This window comes from Pyxicephalus adspersus, chromosome 1 (genome assembly GCF_032062135.1).
Source record: "Pyxicephalus adspersus chromosome 1, UCB_Pads_2.0, whole genome shotgun sequence".
NCBI lineage: Eukaryota > Metazoa > Chordata > Amphibia > Anura > Pyxicephalidae > Pyxicephalus > Pyxicephalus adspersus.
Window position 1 is genome coordinate 102,363,980 of NC_092858.1, and position 17,976 is coordinate 102,381,955.

The following is a 17,976-nucleotide window of genomic DNA, read 5'->3' on the forward strand; positions in this document are numbered from 1 at the left end:
CATTGGGTGGAAAGGAATTGGCCTCCAAGATCTGCCCTAAACCCAGGTGATCCAAACATTCTACATGAGCCACTTGTTGATATAAAGAATATTATAGCCCCGCCTCTGCACATGAAACTGGGTCTGATGAAGCAGATTGTTAAAGCTTTGCCAACTGATAAGAGACTGTTTCAAGTACCTCATTTTGCCATTTCTGAGCCTTTCAATTTGAAAAAATAAAAGCCAATGTGTTTGATGGGCCACAGATTCAGCAGCTCACCAAAGATTTCATGAACATTTCGGGACAATGTCAGAAGTTGAAAAGAATGCTTGGTTATCATTCAAAGCCATTGTCAACGATTTTCTTGGAAACACAAGCAAATAATTACACACATTTTTTCCAGAAAATCTTGGAGAGCTACAAAATGCTGGGTTGCAATATGAGCATCAAGGTCCCGGAAAACCTTGGTGCAGTCAGTGATGAGCAAGGTGAATGATTCCACCAAGATTTGAAGGACTGTATCAGTGTAGATTGGATCTACATATGATGGCTGACTATTGTTGGAGCATTCGGCAGGATTGTCTTAACACTAGACTCTTCAGGAAAAGCCATAGGCATACATTTTTACCTTAACCGCTTACCCGATTATTTTTTAAATGTTTTACTTTAAAAAAAAAAAAAAAAAAAATGTCAGAGTAAAAAAAAATCCTTTGTATGAACAAAAAAAAATTAAATAAAGAGAACATGCAAGTTATTTCATTATATGTAAAATTTGTATGTTTTTTGACAAAAATGGACGGTACCCTGTATTGTAAAAACTGGATGTGATAGCAAAAAACTGGATTCATTACCCAAAAATTAGTAAAAAACAAGTGTAAGATCTAACTCAACAAAAAAAAGTGTTTTTTTTTTTTTTTAAACTGAAAATATTTAGGTCCTAAATATTTAATAAAATAAACCTGGTGGTTTATTTAAATAAACCTGGTGGTTTCTCCTAAGAACTACACTAGGAACACCCCCTGAAGGGAAATCCCTCTCCTCTGTATGCATTGTGGAGGAGAGAGAATAGTCCCTGTTAACACTTCTGCCACCGCAGTAAATAGGGAACATAAGGAAGAAGGGAGCCACAGCAAAAAGTGGCTCAAGACCTGCATGCAGCTGCAGAGCTCGGGTAGTTTGTTTTTGCCTAATCCCGGCCAGTAACCCGCAGCTGCGCGTTGCCAGCCGGAACATCCAGGGGGCGTTAGGCCAGAACAAACTACCGGCTAGGCTGTCCCTGGCCTAAAAGTCGTAGTTTGCCGACCTCTGCCTTAAAGCTTCAGATCATGAGCCAAACCCCCAGAGACACTATTCTAGTGTCTAGTGTAGTGATTCCCTCAGCATTTTAAGCTCATCTATCACACTGCTCTTTTCTCCTATCAGCATGCTGCTTGTTAGCATTTAAGCACTGTAGAACAGCTTATGATTTTCACCTTTTCTGTTGTGCTGATTAAAGGAACAATTCAATAAATGTATTAACAATTGAAAAGGTGCATTTATTAGTGTATTTTACATTTAAGTTAATTGAACTGAAAACTGTGTATGTTCAAGAGTACTTACTTCTGATGCAGTATATTAAGTCATGTTACTTTTCTAAATCTTCTAACATGACTTTAATTATAGCGTCCTATAGCACTTATAGTGGACCTACCACAGGGATTTTGCACATTCTATGCAATTGAAGCTAATTATCTGGATGTAAAGTTGATGTTTAGTTTCAGTCACACCTAAAACAAGCATGCAGATAACAGCATGAGTTGTGTGACAATTATCTGAACTCCTGAGGTGTACACTCACTCATTGCAGGTCAGTGATTCAGAAAGTAATAAAGGATGAGAACACAAACCAAGTAAGCTGAATTCTTAGAACCATGTCAGCAATGACAGTTCACATAATCTCTCAGGGAAAAGTCAACTTCCAGGGAGAATTGAAGGCAACTGTGTGTGTATATTATCAGTATGGAGAAAGAGAAATGCAATTTGCTCATGAGTTTTATCTCCCACTAGACTCCTATACTGTTACCTGGCTTTACACTGTACAAGGTTATTATTATAACGGGACAAGTGCAAGGCAACATAACTTAAGAGTTTATACATGCTTATACGGATTTTTTTCCCTGTAGCTTATTTCATTACTAAGCAGTGGTCATTTTCCCACCTATTAATTTTCTTTAACTATAAACAAACCCATGCAGAGGCAACTGGGAAATTCAGGTGAACCATTTTAGAATCACATGTAGCCTGTTCATTCTGAGCTTTCTTTGCAATGTACATTGAAAAGCTATTTTGCCTAAAAGCCCAAAAAAATAAATTTTTTGTTTCCACCAAAGAGGCAGCTACAAACTAAACTTTTGCATTTAGGCTGGGTCTACATCGGTGATTTTTAAAAAGGCATGTAAACATTCCTATTGTGTTTTTATGCATTTATTAGCTTTTAAAAAGCTTTCCTTTAAAATGCTGGGAAACGCCTATGCTGCGTTTTAACTAATTTGCATATTATGTGCTTAAAAACGCAGGAAAACGTTCCATTGAAATCATTGGGTGTTTACCCATGTTTTTGGGCTTTTTAATTTTTTAAACATTGCAAGCAACATTTAAGATAAATGTCATAAACATGCCTCAAGGAAATGTCCTGGTGTAGATTACCCATTGTATACATAGGGATTTCAAACAAGGGCTTTAAAAGCCTTAGGTTAAAAGCTGTGGAAACAGTCCGTGTAGACTAAAGCTGCGTACACACCTGCAATTTTTCTCGTTGGAAAGGATCTTTCACGATCCTTTCCAACGAGAAAAGACTGCACGATGCATGCAGATTTTCGCCCGATAATTGGCCGATACCGATTATCGGGCGAGAAAAATTTGCCGTGTGTACGCAGCTTTAGCCTTAGCCTATCAAAACCCCTTTGTGACAATCATTTATGAAAGCCTGAAGTTTTGTGACTTAACAATATTTTACAAATATTTACCCACATTAAAAAAAACAGACAGACATATAGACAACCAATAGCTGGTCCTGCATATACCTTTACATACTAGATGCACAAAATAGTTTATTAAATAAAAGTAAAACTAAACAACAAACAGTATTACAAATAGGGACACAGATTAAGTCCAACCGTGAGATCATATTTCTTTCCATAAAAAAATTCAGGATAATGTGCAATGTAGGTTTCGACCTGGAAATGTTCATGGCTTTCACACTTGCGTCTTCATTTGTTCAATATAAATTCAAGCTGCCTGCCTTATAGACCTTAAAATAGGGTTTAATTTTTTGCCTGAAAAAGCATAAAGATCTAGTGCATTAAAGCAGAGAGTGATCCAGTTCTAAATGTATCATTCACTGTGTAATACAATTATCTCCCATGTCCTGGGCATAACGATCACTTATGGTGGTACGTAGATCCTCAATGTCCTTCCTAAGCTGGGCTATTCCATTCAGATATCTTTCAAGAGACAGTAAATCTGATGGTTCCTCTTGGTCTTCTAAAATTGATGCTGCTATTAAAAAGACAAATTTAACATTAGTGTTACCAAAATATCAAGAAATACCTAGAGGCATCTAAATATTTAGATCTAATGAAAATATATATTTTTTAAATAACAGAATGACAGCTGAACAAATATTACAGTATAGGTTAATATTTCTATTGGTAATTGATCTCTAAGCAAACAACTTATTTTTCTGAAGTACATAAGTGATTATCATTTTACATGCCAACAAATTTGAAATTCCACACCATTGGTCTTGCAGGTAACACCTGTAGGCAAAACACTTATTTTCTAGTTCAAGTGCACAGCTTTCTGTTTGGCCTCCCTGACGCCAGCATTACACAAAAATGTAACATCAGTCTGGCCAGTGAACCAAAATGTGACTTAGCGAACCAAAAGGAGTAGATCGATTCCTGGCTGTTCAAGTTGCAGGGGTCTGTAAATTATAACATTGGCTAATCAGAATTCTAAAGGCTTTGGTACTACCCTTGTGTGCATTACCTCTTGACAAATAGCAATGCACTTCTTAGTTTGTGAGGGTGCCTAGGCATTCTGTACCTGCAGTCTTATGGCAATACATATAAGGTGTGAGAGCTACCAGTTTCAAAAAAAAAAAAAAAGTTTGATCTATTTCACTACCGTGCTTCTCTCAAGTTCCCCTTGCTGGAGGTTTCGATATGAGGAAGCAAAATCTTCACTTCAAAATGGCCACTTCCACACAGAAGCAGAACAAGGCATGGTCAGAAAAGGATTGCCTGCAGAATCACAGCTTCCAGACAACATATTTAGGCGATGCAAGCCGGACACCTATGTATTTAAGGGCAACATACTTGCTTGGCCACAGCTCAGCTGTGTGTAATATATAGGCACATTTGTTATTAAAAAAAAAAAAAACCCGTGGGAAAGCTTACAGTGTACTCCTAGTAGCATGGACAGATTAGGGTCAGATCCCTGTATTCTTTGGCTCAGCAGAGTGCAGATAGAACGTAGGTCTTTTTGACAGTGGTTCATCTCTTTGTAAAGCTTGAGAAGTTGAGTAGCTTCCATCTGTGTAGGCTTTCCCTTTATACAAGCCAGTCGCAGCTGCTCTTGCAAAGTTACATTGCGCTCCATTAGGTCCTGGTTTTGTATCGCCAACTAAAAGAAACATCCATCCTATTAAGTAAAAGTTTTTAAACTACTATTGTAACATGTTATGTGTTCATAGTAAACCAGAGGAGGTGATTTCCGTCATCAGGTCGGGGAAACAATTGTTAGTTACTATGCATTAGCAAAATCAGCCAGAAACATTCAGGCTGACTCGGTAAGATAGTATCTTTTTAGTAAATACATTTTCAATTACTTTACGGTAAAGCAATGATAACCTCTTACATGTTTGCATTGCTATAGGTTTGCTTTTTATTGCATAATATCCTTTATTTTTACCTGCTAATGGGTGCATAATTAGCAATAAAAAACTAAGGCTATAAAGACGTCCTAGGCACACTCACTGGATTGTCACTGGATTGAGTGTTGTATCCGGATTTCCACTACAACCCTCTCCTCTTATCCAATATATAAGGGAATGGTGCTTGTAGTTCACAGAATGAAACTGGGAAAGCTGATAACATTGTTTGAAATGTTAGTTCTGACAACAGGACAGGGATCAACTAGAATTTCTTCATGGCTAAAATTCTGCAAACTGACATTTCCAGGTTTAATGGGAGATTAATTAGTGAGGCCCTTCTTATCTACAGCATAGCCTAGTTTGTTTTTTCACAGCTGAACTGAAGGCATGAAGCACTACATGTGCATACATTATGGAGATTTCCAGCCAAAGTTTTTAATGTAATGGGCAAAGGCAACAACCTCTGCCAGATTTTAACAGCTTTCTGTGACTACATTTGGGAGACCTCCCCCTACGTCATGTCTTGGCGATGGTCCTATTCGTACAGGAAGTGAAAGTAATTCCCAAAGGGACAAATAATGCAACAACACTTCGGGTGAACTGTTATGCCAATATGTTTAATATAACTTGTACAACACCACCACAATATCAGCAGTCCAAGCAGTTTACAAGCTGAAAAGTCTTGTCTCCAAGCCCTCTATAAAAAGACGGGTGAAAATTTGGCCACAGAAAAGATTTTTTTTTTTTACATTTAATAGTGGTGTATGGGACTATCCGAGTTGGTCTCCATAGTTTAGCTGCAGGTCTGTTGCGCTTTGTCAAGTATTTCACTTGGCTTCAATTTGATAGACCATTCCTGTATTAAGCCATTTAAAACAGAAAGCTTTTTCAAACCATTTTTATACTAAACTCATATCATATTGATCTAACCTGCACTAAAGCCAGAAGCCCAATTAACAGAGGAAAACAATTAGCAGCTTAATGAATATGTTGTTCATTGTAATATAAAGCATTGGAAGTGAGGCTGTATCTTGAGTCTTAAATCTGGAAATCACAGCTCACCAAGTAGTTGCTGAGTCAGTTATCTGCATAGATAAATAAATGTATAGGCTATTTTTTGGTGTGTTTGGTTATTAAATATGATACAGTATGGTCCCTTTTTAACAGGCCGGTTTGCCAACCCTTAGAATACATAAATTGGTAAACAACAAAGGTTTTTTTTAGCAAGTGATAAAATGTATTCATGATTCAGTCTCATAATACAGTGCTGGTTACAATTACAGATGTCTGGGAAAAGCATGCCCAGATTCTTATCAAAGAGGCCCAATTTGGGCACTAAACAATAAATTTCTATCAGGAATATATGGTAAAGTTTTAGGTTGTGTTGCATGCAATTTTCGTTTTACTTACCCCACCATAGGTTCTCCCTTTGGGTGGTTACAACTTAACCCTGTCCCCCTCCTTATTGGAGGCCTTTTCCTTATCATAAACCTGTTGGGGACAGTATTCCCCCTACAGGCCATTACTACATCTGTGACCTATCTACAAGGAATATGTCAGTCTTGACACTAGACACTTTTTGTTTATGTTTAATTCTATAGTATGTCTTTTGACAGAAAACAGTGTACCAACAATAAGGTTCTTAAAGACCACCATGAATTACCTCTATTATTGATATTTAATATTATGTGTTGTTAGTATTTTTCATATTATTTTCACACTGACATTATATATTTAATGTGAACCTAGATACAGTGGTACCTAGTATAAGTCCGCTTTGGAATAAGTCCTGTTTGGACACGAAAAATCTTTCTTGGTATACAACCTTTGTTCTAGGTCAAAATGAGTCACAAAATCGCGCATTACCCTTATTTACCTCTCTCGAGACAAAGCCACGACTGCCCACGAGCGTCAGTATGTCAGTTGCCACCATTCAGTGAACAACTCGCACTATAACTCTCTGTGAATTACTTAACATCTCCTCCCTTCTCAGCACCATCCTAGTAGGCATTCGACTCTTCTTAGCAAGGTAAGGTGAGGTTAAATATTCATTTATTTAATCTAATTGCTTTTGTATTTATGTACTTTAGTATTAAGCGTTGTTTAAATTACTCTAAACAACCCCATCAATGTATAATATGCCAATAACAATATGATCTTTTTTTTTTTTCAAGGGAACGGATCATTTTCCTTTTATTTCTTATGGAATTTGTTTCATATAAGTCCAAGGATCTGGAACGGATTAAGGACTTATACCAAGGTACCACTGTACCTCCAATTAGTGTGTCCAACCTCGCTAAAACCCCTGAAGAAGAAACGTGTCGAGTGTTGACAAATGTATGCGACACAACCTAAAACTTTACAATATATTCCGGATAGAAATTTATTGTTTAGTGCCCATATTGGGCCTCTTTGATAAGACTCTGGGCATGCTTTTCCTAGACATCTGTAATTGTAACCAGCACTATTGTTTATGTATTATTAGACTTTATCATGAATACATTTGATCACTTGCCAAAAAAAACCTTCTATGTGTTGCATACCTTTCCCAATATGGGCTCTTTGTAGAAATACTATCATGACTTTGGAAACTCAGCGGTTTGCAGTGCAAGGTATCTGCAAGTTTGGTGCTGCTGGAAAGTATGATCTTGAAACTGCTTTTTTCTGTAACCCATCATATATTATCCACTAATTAAAATGTGTATTACCGGAGATACCTTTCTAGTTACATAGAGACAACACAGGCTTACCTCTTTTACTGCAGTCTTCAGCTGTTGCAGAGCAGCTTCTTTGCGTTGAGATTCTTCTCTTAAGGCCTGACCCATACCCTCTTCATGACACACCTGATCTTCCAATTCCTGCAAGATTTAGGTAAGGGGGGGGGGGGGGGGGGTGTTTGGAGAAAGGTCAAAGTTAATATTAGGAGCTTGCCAATAGTAAACTCCCTGAACCAGGATATGCAGTTTCCAACCTTCTGTTGGCTTGTGTCAAAGTGATTAAAAAAGGACCCTTCCAGTTTGGTTTCTTGTAATGCCTACATATTGCTTAAAGACTGTACTTGTTTTTTGTATATTTTCTGTCATCATATTCCTGTACTAAATGTTTGATCGAAAAAGGAGTTTAAGCTACATTATAGTACATTCACTTACAGAAGGGAAATAATAACTGAATAGTTTATTACCTTTGTCTTAGCACACATCTGCTCCATCTTTTTCTTCTGGTTTTCCACTACCTTAAAATAAACAAAAGTGAGTATTTTTTAGGTTCCTGATCAGATAAGACTCTCGGTCTTTTGGGGTGTGTACCTTTCTCAAGCCTTCTTGCTCTTTTTGATGAGATTCCACTTCTCTTCGTAAATCATCTGCTTCCTGTAATAACCTCTTTTCTTCCACTTTCCAGTCTGTGGTTTCCAGCTTCTTCAGTTCCTTTTGTAAACTAAAAAGCAGATCATTCCAAAGGTCAAAAGATGTCATAATAGTAGTTCTAATTTAGATTTAATCCTATTCATTGGGTACCTTTCAATAGTATTCAAATGCTCGTGTACTTTGAAAGTTTCAGCTGATAATTTGGTTTCAGTCTCTCTGCAGGTTGCTCTGGATTCTGACAGTTTTCTTTCTAGGTCACTCACTTGTTCCTGCAAAAGGCGGTTCTTTTCTTGAAAGTCCTTCAGCTGAGAAAAAAAAAAAAAAACACATTAGTAGCAGTACCACATCAGCATTTATTTTTAATCCCCACATAACTTTATTTACTGTTGAATCTCTATTCCCCTAAGTCCAAGCTGACCAAAAACACATTGCAGAGTTGACTAAATGTGAATGTTTTCTAACTTTCATGTTTTTTTAGATTGAAAAGTATATCCTAAACCATAGCTAGATCTCAAACATCCTACAGCATTTTTATAGTTTGAGATCAAAATACAAGGACAACCTCCCAGCCTCCCTTCTAGTCTAGATTTTTTTTTTTTAATTTACTTTTGGCTTAAGTTTACCATTGCAATTTGCAATCAATTACTCTCAGAGAAAACTTGGGTGTTTTAGAACTGAGGAACTTTGGTAAATCCACTAATTCATGTTTGTTTGCACTGGAAACCAACTTCAAGCTCTTATCAAGCTAGTACCTGGTATCCACCAGAACTCAGGTGTTTTCTCTGGGATCTCCCTCAGCATGCTTATTTGGGTGGATAGAGCAGGGAACCTATCTACATGTCGAGCAGCGCGGCTAGAGAGCACATCTTAGGGTCTAAAGTATATAAACACATAACTAGACTTCTGGTGGTCCTTATGAAAATCTTTTTTTTCTGAATTTTCATAAGATTAAAAGTCACAGAAAATATAAACTATGAAAAGGACAGAGACAACCGAAACTTGAGAGCCATGTTTTTTTTTCCACCCAATTTCACTTTAAATCTTTAGAGGTCTATGAAATGTATATATACCTTGAAGAGGTCACCATAGCATAGTACAAACATCTTACATTTTTTCTAGTTTTACTTGAAGCAGAAAAAAGGCTTAGGTGTTATTCCAACTGTACCTTTCTTTTTATCCCGTATGGCTGCTGTACTAGCCTGAGGAAGCATTTGCCTTGTTTTGTTCCCACTAACCTTTTCTTTACATTTTACTAAACATCTATTCAAAAGAAACCTAGTGTGACAAATAGGAATTCTCGTGGGGATGATCAACATTCCAATCTACATTTTTATTATAATAATAATAATAAGGTGACACCAAGACAATATGCCTGAGGGGAGGGGCGAATAACAGTGTTGTTAACAGTTAGATATATGTCGGGGGGGATTTGGAATTTGAGGGGGGGATGATGATGAGTTCTGTTTATTATTAACAAAAAAGGATTTATATAGTGCCAACATATTACACACCACTGTACATTATATAGGGAATTCTAGTGACATCTTTTTGTCTAAAGCAGTGATGCAAAATGGCAGCATGCTAAAGGCACGTTTGCTGATTGAAAATGCAGTAAGTAATCACAGGTAGTGAAAGCTACACTTAACCTGTAGAATAAAACAGGTAATAGGAGAACGATCATAGCTTATTTTGTCTATTATCAAAAAACAAAAGCATGAGTAGGGTTTTAATTTTTAGATGACACTGCAATCTATATTTTTTGTCACAGATTATAGTTTATTAAACTATAAAAAATGAATGCATGTGCACAGGCAATTTATATAGGTATGTATATGATTAATTGCTTCATAAAAGGGATAGTTATATGGATTTTTCAAAGCCTATAAAATATTTCACATACATATGTTCATATTTAATCACACTATATATAACCAAATAATATAATCTGAAATCATAATATAACGGAATATATATATATATGGGTAGCTCTACTACTTTAGATTTTTATTTCTTCACACCAATGCTGACATAGATGCGGCCAGTTGGTGCCTACATTGTGTGCTACTCTACCTGGTGTAGATGTTTCTGGTGGTCCTGCGCAGTGGGGAGGTCAGCCATGTATCTCTCCAATGACTCAATCTTCTGTTGCTTTTCCTTGTTTTGCTCTGCCTCTTTTTGACACTTCTTTTTCAGAGAATTAATGTGCCTTTCTCTTCCTTTTACCTAAATGGAAAAAAAAAGAAATATGAGAACTCCTATAGCTTAAGATCACTTTTAATTTTGTCATATGTAATTTTTTAGTTACAAGGTTTGAATAGAATGTGCAAGTGTTAGAATATCTGTTAATAAATTAAAGTTTTGTTAAATTAAAGTCCCTGGTGGAACCTGTTTTAGAAAACAAGTCTTTTAAACAGGATCTCCTTTCTGGTGACAAATATAAAATTTAAATCTGACAGCATTTTGTAATAATTTTAATAAATTATTTATAAAAAAATAAACACACAATATACAGTTAGGTGCATAAATATTTGGACGGAAACAACTTTGTTTTTCTTATTTTGGTTCTGTACATTACCAGAATTAATTTTAAATGAAACAACTCACATGCAGTTGAACTGCAGACTTTCAGCTTTATTTCAGTGGGTTGAACAAAAAGATTGCACAAAAATGTGAGGAAATAAAGCCTTAAAAAAAAAGGCCTTGGTTTCTCACATTTTTATGCAATCTTTTTTGGTCGACTGCTTCTGATTTTTATTTAAAATTGTGGTAATGTACAGAACCAAAATTAGAAAAAAGTTGTCCAAATATTTATGGACCTAACTGTATATTACATACACACTAATACTTACACGCTCCTCTTGCTTTTTCAATTCCTCAGAGTGCTTTAGGGCTGCCTCTTTTATAGACTCTCTCAGGCCTCTATTCTCTGCCTCTACGGCACACAATCTCTTCTCCAACTCTGCCTTTTCACGGCCAGAAGACTCCGTTTTCTCTGCAAACTGGGCTCTCAGAAAGGTAACTTCTCGCTGAAGGTCCTAAAACCCAACAGGACACTTGAGTCTATGGTCTCATATAAGGATAAACGGGTGATTTTCCGGTCTGATGGTACTTACTTGCATCCTGATCATGCACATATCATTGTAGGGACTGGTTTGACTTAAAATAGTGCTGTGTGCTTTCATCTCACTTTCCCTTAGTCTCTGTTCAAGCTGAGAGATATGTTGCCTCTGTCTGTAATCAGAAAGGAAGAAAAGACTCTTCACGGGTGGTCCCATTTAACTGATGTATACAACAAGTCAAAAAAATCTGTTAGAGTAAGAATATCAGAGGATGACTAAACTAACAAAACTCAAAAATATACCGGCAAATATGCCTAGGCTCAACAGGATTCCCCTTAATCAAAATGCACCAAGTGGAGCTGGACTGCTAGTAGGGATGGTAGGTACAAAATAATGTATGTATAACTACACTGTCACACATTACCAAATTCCTAAATTTGGTCTGCACCAACAAGTAAGCACAGCCCTGGTGGAGTCTTGCTAAAGCAAAGAAAATGCTGGTGGGATTAGAGCACAGCACAAATGCCTGTGCTTTCTTATCCAAAATGCATCCAGTTATGTTTACCATAATTTAGTTTAAACTTATTTACTGTTCTTAGCACTTTTGATGTTGTTATTCCAGCCTAACATGTTTAATCACCAGACTTCACCTTGACTGTTGGGTGCAGATAGCAACATTACTTCCACTTTGGACTAACATGTTGGGAGAACTGGATGTACAGTGCGTGCAAGAAAATGAGCTTATCCAATCAGTGCTGGCATATCACCAAAAGTGCATTAAGCGTGTTTAATTGGCATTTGAAATAGCTTAAAGAATAGTTTGAGAAAAGATTTTTTCTCTCTTAGATCCACATTTGGAGTATATACTAAATTGTGAAAAAACTAATTAATAAACAGGGTTCTCCTGTCATCAATGTATCATGGAAAATTGTTTTTTTTTTTTTCTTTTAACCCGAGATGAATAAACTAAGTCAATTCCCCTCCGTCAGCACATAAGGATTAGCAAAAAACAGGCAGTGGCAGAGATAGCACAAGGGAATTATGTATTGCCCCTCCCCTGCACTATTTTATAGCTACCCTTTCCTCACTACCCCACTGTGCAAGGGCCAATTCAAATCCAACTAAACATCACACAGGACTAAGGAATCTCTCCTCACTCCCAAGTGATAGCAACATTGGTGGTGGAAGAAAAACACTCACATAATGCCCCGTTATCTGAAGTACTGGGTATATTCCTTCTCTACTAGTGGCAAACAAAGCAGCAGGAGAAGGGAAATTGTTGGGCATTAAAAATATTCTGTCTGGACATAACCAATACCTAATGAACACAAAACCAATTTTTTTTTTTTTTTTCAGAAATGCACCCTTAGAAACATAGTTTCCTACCTTTCCAACATCATCTGTTTTTCCAGCAGATTACTATCACTGGCCTTCAGAACTCTGTCCCAATCACTGGAATTCTGGTGTAGTGCTGCTGGATGTATTAGCATTGTAGAGTAGTCTTTCATTAGCTGAAATTTAACATGTGCATGTTACAGTATGCATTTTTTTTATAAACAGAAGTTAAATCTAGTCTAGTTACCTGTAGTTTTTCCATTTTCAGTCGCAGGTTATCAACATATTGGCTTTGTTGCTGTCTCCAAGCACCGTATTCACCTGCAGGATGCTGTTTAAAGGAATCCGACCCCCATCCTTGATGTGTGACCCCTGAGAACCCAGTTCTGCTGGTGCATTCAATTCCGCCAGTTTCTTTGCTTTCAGGTAAAGCTTTATAATGGGTTGCCATTGTGCTAGCAGCTGCTGTGGAGATTTCATGTTTCATGTCACTGCAGAAAGTATTCAACAATTCTGACTGATTCAAGGTAGGTTCAATGTTGGGCATTTCAAACTTTCTAGTGTCATCTGCTGTGGAAGGGTCCAACATGGGTAGATTCGGGTACACTGGTAAAGCAGTTTCAGTAGGAAGCTGGGTTCTGCCCTGTACATGTGTATTACTGGATGCTGCCACTGTAGCACATGGCACAACATGAGCTGTGGGGATGGTAACCTGGCTTTTAATTGGTTGGAAGGTGGTACTGCCACTTGCATTGCAGAAATCTAAAGAAATTAAGGAACTCAGTTGATGCATTTTAGTCAAACAGATTATACTTTCATATACAGTATGTCACAGAATGTTGTGCACATTTTTGCATGTCTACTGATCTCAACATTCTGCACATAAACACCATTAATTTAGATCAACATTTTGTACTGAAACTGAAAGCCCGGGTGAATAGTTTTAACTGCTTAGCAGGTAAATAATTTGGCATTATTTTGTGCCTAAAGTCTAAGAAAACCTATCAATTTAAACTTGCCATGATAAACCCATTAATACAAAACTAATGTTGCATGAATCACTGTATAAAAGTGTACAAATTTACAATTTTGAGCTCTTTCTGACCACAGTTACGCAAATTAATTCCATTGCTCTGCACTTCATTTTCCAGTGGAGGGAATAGAGACTCAATCGAGTGATTCAATTGCAAATCTTACTGCGTTGTTTACAAAACCTTTACCCCTGCATCTGCCAATATGCAGGAGAGCTAAAGTTGTAATAAACTTCCTTAATGCTGCAAAGAATAGTTGCAGTACTAAAGGCACAAACTAATCTTAGGATAACAATGATTTACCCCACCTTACCCTCATAACTGCAAGAAAGTGCACACCTCAGTTATCACATTATATTCATTGGGGATGGGCTTGCTATCACTGGAGTGATAACAGGTTAAGTGTTAAGCTACGTACACACGTCAGATTTTTATCGCCCGATAATCGGCATCGGCCAATTATCGGGCGAAAATCTTCCGTGTGTACAGTCGGTGTCGTCCATCGTCCGGACGACCGACCTGCCGGATCCACGGACGATGGACGACAGCCGATCCTAATGAAAGGGAAGGGGAGAGCGCGCAGCAGGGTGCCGCTCCGTCGCTCTCCCCCTCCCCTCTCCATAGAGCATGAACGGTGCTGTATGTACAGCACCGTTCATGCATCGTGCACTCCCTTGTCGTTGGAAAGGATCGTGAAAGATCCTTTCCAACGACATAAATTGGAAGTGTGTACGCACTTAAGACACTAGTCACAAATCAGATGCAACGACTGCTTACATAAGGCAATCAGTTTCATTCTGCATGAGTGGAAATGATACAGACTATTGCAGGATTATTAGTGTGTTCCTGCTGTTCCTTATTAAAGCAGTGCAGCACAGGGAGTGTTGTTTAGAAGCATTAAAATGAAGGGCTCTGCAATGTATATGCAATGCGTTATGATACATATATTGTGTTCGGTAAGGGATGTATTTTTATATGTATTACAATAACACATTTGTGTAAAAGGACCTTCGTTTGGTATAATTTTAAACTTAATTATTTTTAATGACATTTTTAGGGGGCCCTGCACACCATTGTAGTGTACAGGTAGCATTAAGGTAGAACTATTATTTGGAACATGGCGAAAAATGTCACCTTCGATAAGGTGTGTCGGGTTGCGAATTAAAATGAACATATTAACATATGTAACATGGGTTACCACAACAAAATAGTGTGCAATATAAGGATGCTATTTTGTGTCCCTTTCAGGGTCCACATTCATTGGTCTGTGGATCCCACTAAACTGACCACCAATTATTTACAGAGAACCTGACAGCCCACAAATAAAGGTTTTTTTTTTGTTTTTTTTTATTACTGAGCTTTACACCTCATACACCACTGTTGGGGCAGGCAAGTGGGAGACTTCAGGTGACCTCTGACTCCATAATACCCCAGCACAAAGGTCACATAGATCTGACACAAGTAAGGCATATGCCTGAGTACCTAAATATTGCATTGTCAGTCAACTCACCTTCTACGTTCTCATCTTTTGCAACATCTCCCACTTTTCTGGGCCCATGTGGAAAAGGCATTCGACTAAGAGATTTCCCCGATATCTGAGGAGTCTGCCAGTCTGTGTAAGAACTGCCGGTTGGATGCAATGCTGTCCCTGTAACAGATGACACCCAGTAAACAACCCAGAAAATCAGAGATACAAATAGTAGATAGATATCAGAGATATCTATAGATAGACAACAAAGCCTGCTTACCCATCCTGCTTTGCTGCTGAAATCCCACAGTTTCCATGGTGTTACAACTGGAATATTAAAACAAAAAAGGAAAATCACATTAGTCTCTCACATTATTAGATACCTATTAAAAGCCCCTTTAAATCTAACCAAACATTTTACACTATCACAGGGTGACAATGCAGTATATTCTGCAAATCTATTTTTGCCTAATGTACACATTTTAATAACAGACAAATCAATACCTAAGAGACCTAATAAACCGATTCATCAAGCAATGTCATAAAAGTCAGGATAATCCTAACCGCCATCGTACACGGTCTGAGCGCTGCCATTGGTGTGATCCAGCATAATGATGGCAGTTGGTGGTCAGCAGGTTCCTATGCACGTGGTAACGTTTCATGTGATAGTTCTTAGGAAGGTACAGTGACAGTTTTTATTTAAATGTTTAAGCCATTGGAGTAAATGTCAGTTGTGAGCTGGGACTGGTGCAAGCCCCATTCCCAGCACACTGGTGCAAGCCCCATTCCCAGCACACTGGTGCAAGCCCCATTCCCAGCACACTGACTGGTGCAAGCCCCATTCCCAGCACACTGGTGCAAGCCCCATTCCCAGCACACTGGTGCAAGCCCCATTCCCAGCACACTGCTGTAACCCTATGACCACCACGTTGGCTGCACGGCTTTATCTGGAAGGGGCACATTAATAGATGCAGAGGTGATAGGGCGGTGTTATAAGGGAATGGGGTGAGTGCTTTGCAGTTAATACACATGGGGTAACACAATAGTTTCCTATGTACAGAAAGCTCACCTTCCTTCACCAGGAGCTCTGAAATGTCCAAACTTGATTATAAAATGAGTACAAAACAACAATTCGTTGTCATCTGTATAATTAATCCTTTTTACTGACGGAGCCTCCCTGATAATACATTGTGAGATGATAAAACGGATCCCAGTCAAGCAATATAAAAGTCGTATACACGCTGTATGAACATGGACCGACGAGGGCTAGACGTAGCCGGGTTCTGCGAGGCACACACAAGAGATCGCCGGAACACGGGATGGATTACCTGGTAACAGAAGCCCAGCACAGCAACGGATGAGAAGCAGAGACCCGGAAGATGGGCGGAGTCACCTTCAAACCGTCTCCCCGCCACACCTAGCCGAACCCATGTTCTCTCTCCGCCAATGGCCGTGTGCGGGATCCAGCCAATCGCAGAGCGCGGTCAGAGTGGGCGGAAGTGCTATAAGCGTGTGTGATAGGTGAAAAGTTTGGATGTATTGTGTCAGTCATTGTTTTGTTGCTACTGTTTTATTATACTTCTGACAACGCTTGCTGTGGAATATTGCATTTCATATCTCTAATAGTCTTGTTTGGTAAAGTGAATTTATTACAGAAAACAAGGTAGTGCTGGACCATTACCATGGGCAATATAGGCAGGAACCTGGGGTGCAGAAATCTCACCCACAGCTTTTATGGTCCTAAAGTAAATCAAATAGTATATGGACTTTTCCTCTTACTTCAGAAAGGATGCATTTGTAAGGAGTCAGCATCTTATGGAACCATACCAGTTGATAAAATGCACAGTGGCGGATGTAGCCAGTAGTGCGCCCCTGTGCTGCTCTGACGTGGGCCCCCGTCAGCTAAGGATGGTCCAGGGCCCTTGTGCAGTGGCACACTTTGCACCTTCCTCTGTCTGCCCCAGGAAATGCACGTAAGAAGCCATTTTCTGTGCTTATTACAATAATTATCAATATTAGTTAAAGTAGTGAACTGCTAACCTACCTTAGGGCCCCATTCTACCTTCATCTATATCTGGCAGTCTACCATAGATTCTCATTATGGCTCGTATTTTATCAATAGAAGGGCCACTGCCATATCCTGCAGAATAATCTCTGCTAAAAGAGGAAATTAACTATGGAAACTGCACCCAAAAAAAGTAGACAGTAACTAGTCACCAGCATTGTCTGTGATCTGCTTGTAGCTGATGTTTTCTTTTTCACTGACCTTCCATGCCCTGTTCTGTATGGTGTCTCTGTGTGGAGGCTGCCATCTTTGTAGAGGCAGAGCTTTGCTTGTCAGAGCCTCCAGAAAGGAGAAGGTGAAGTTGCAGACGTTCAGCTTTAATTCAGTGGGCTGAACAAAAAGATTGCATAAAAATGTGAGGAACTAAAGCCTTTTGTAACACAATCACTTCATTTCAGGGGTTTAAAAGTAATTGGACAAATTAAAATTAAATTTCTAAATGTTTTAGTATGGTTGTCCTAAATTATGCTGTCAGAAAATAGTGTCTGCCCAGTCTAAAGACAAACCCCTAACTGGTGGCACAGGAACCAGTGAGGGGTTCTTGATGATTTCTTTAAATTATATTTCATGTCCCTTTACTTTAATATTTACTATTTATTTATATTAATTCTCCTTTTACTTTAATTTCTACTATCTATTTATATTTCATCTTTCTTTGCTTTAATATCTACTACTGTTGCTCCTGCCCAAAATTCCTAATTTTTTGCTGATATTACATTTAGACTGGCCATTAGGTTGTGGTACAGTTACTTCTTCCTC

The 17,976-nt window shown here is 38.2% G+C and overlaps 1 protein-coding gene across 4 annotated transcripts; it reads right to left on the reverse strand.

Annotated features, from left to right (window-relative positions):
* Nucleotides 1-3,051: 3,051 nt before the first annotated feature.
* Nucleotides 3,052-17,389, reverse strand: CEP85 (centrosomal protein 85). Of its 4 annotated transcripts, none has more exons than XM_072421561.1 (14): nucleotides 17,370-17,389; nucleotides 15,433-15,479; nucleotides 15,195-15,332; nucleotides 12,901-13,415; nucleotides 12,705-12,829; nucleotides 11,373-11,490; nucleotides 11,109-11,294; nucleotides 10,330-10,482; nucleotides 8,410-8,564; nucleotides 8,200-8,329; nucleotides 8,076-8,126; nucleotides 7,645-7,752; nucleotides 4,419-4,644; nucleotides 3,052-3,516 (listed from the first exon to the last, which is right to left on the reverse strand). In XM_072421561.1, exons 2-14 carry the CDS (start codon nucleotides 15,467-15,469, stop codon nucleotides 3,356-3,358), a joined length of 2,103 nt encoding a protein of 700 aa, XP_072277662.1. In that variant the 5' UTR covers nucleotides 15,470-15,479; nucleotides 17,370-17,389; the 3' UTR covers nucleotides 3,052-3,355. The 4 variants fall into 4 exon arrangements, with proteins under 4 accessions (XP_072277662.1, XP_072277654.1, XP_072277670.1 ...); XM_072421553.1 differs by lacking the exon at nucleotides 17,370-17,389 and adding an exon at nucleotides 16,481-16,559; XM_072421569.1 differs by lacking the exon at nucleotides 17,370-17,389 and adding an exon at nucleotides 16,222-16,474 and having other exon boundaries at nucleotides 3,052-3,513.
* Nucleotides 17,390-17,976: the final 587 nt, after the last annotated feature.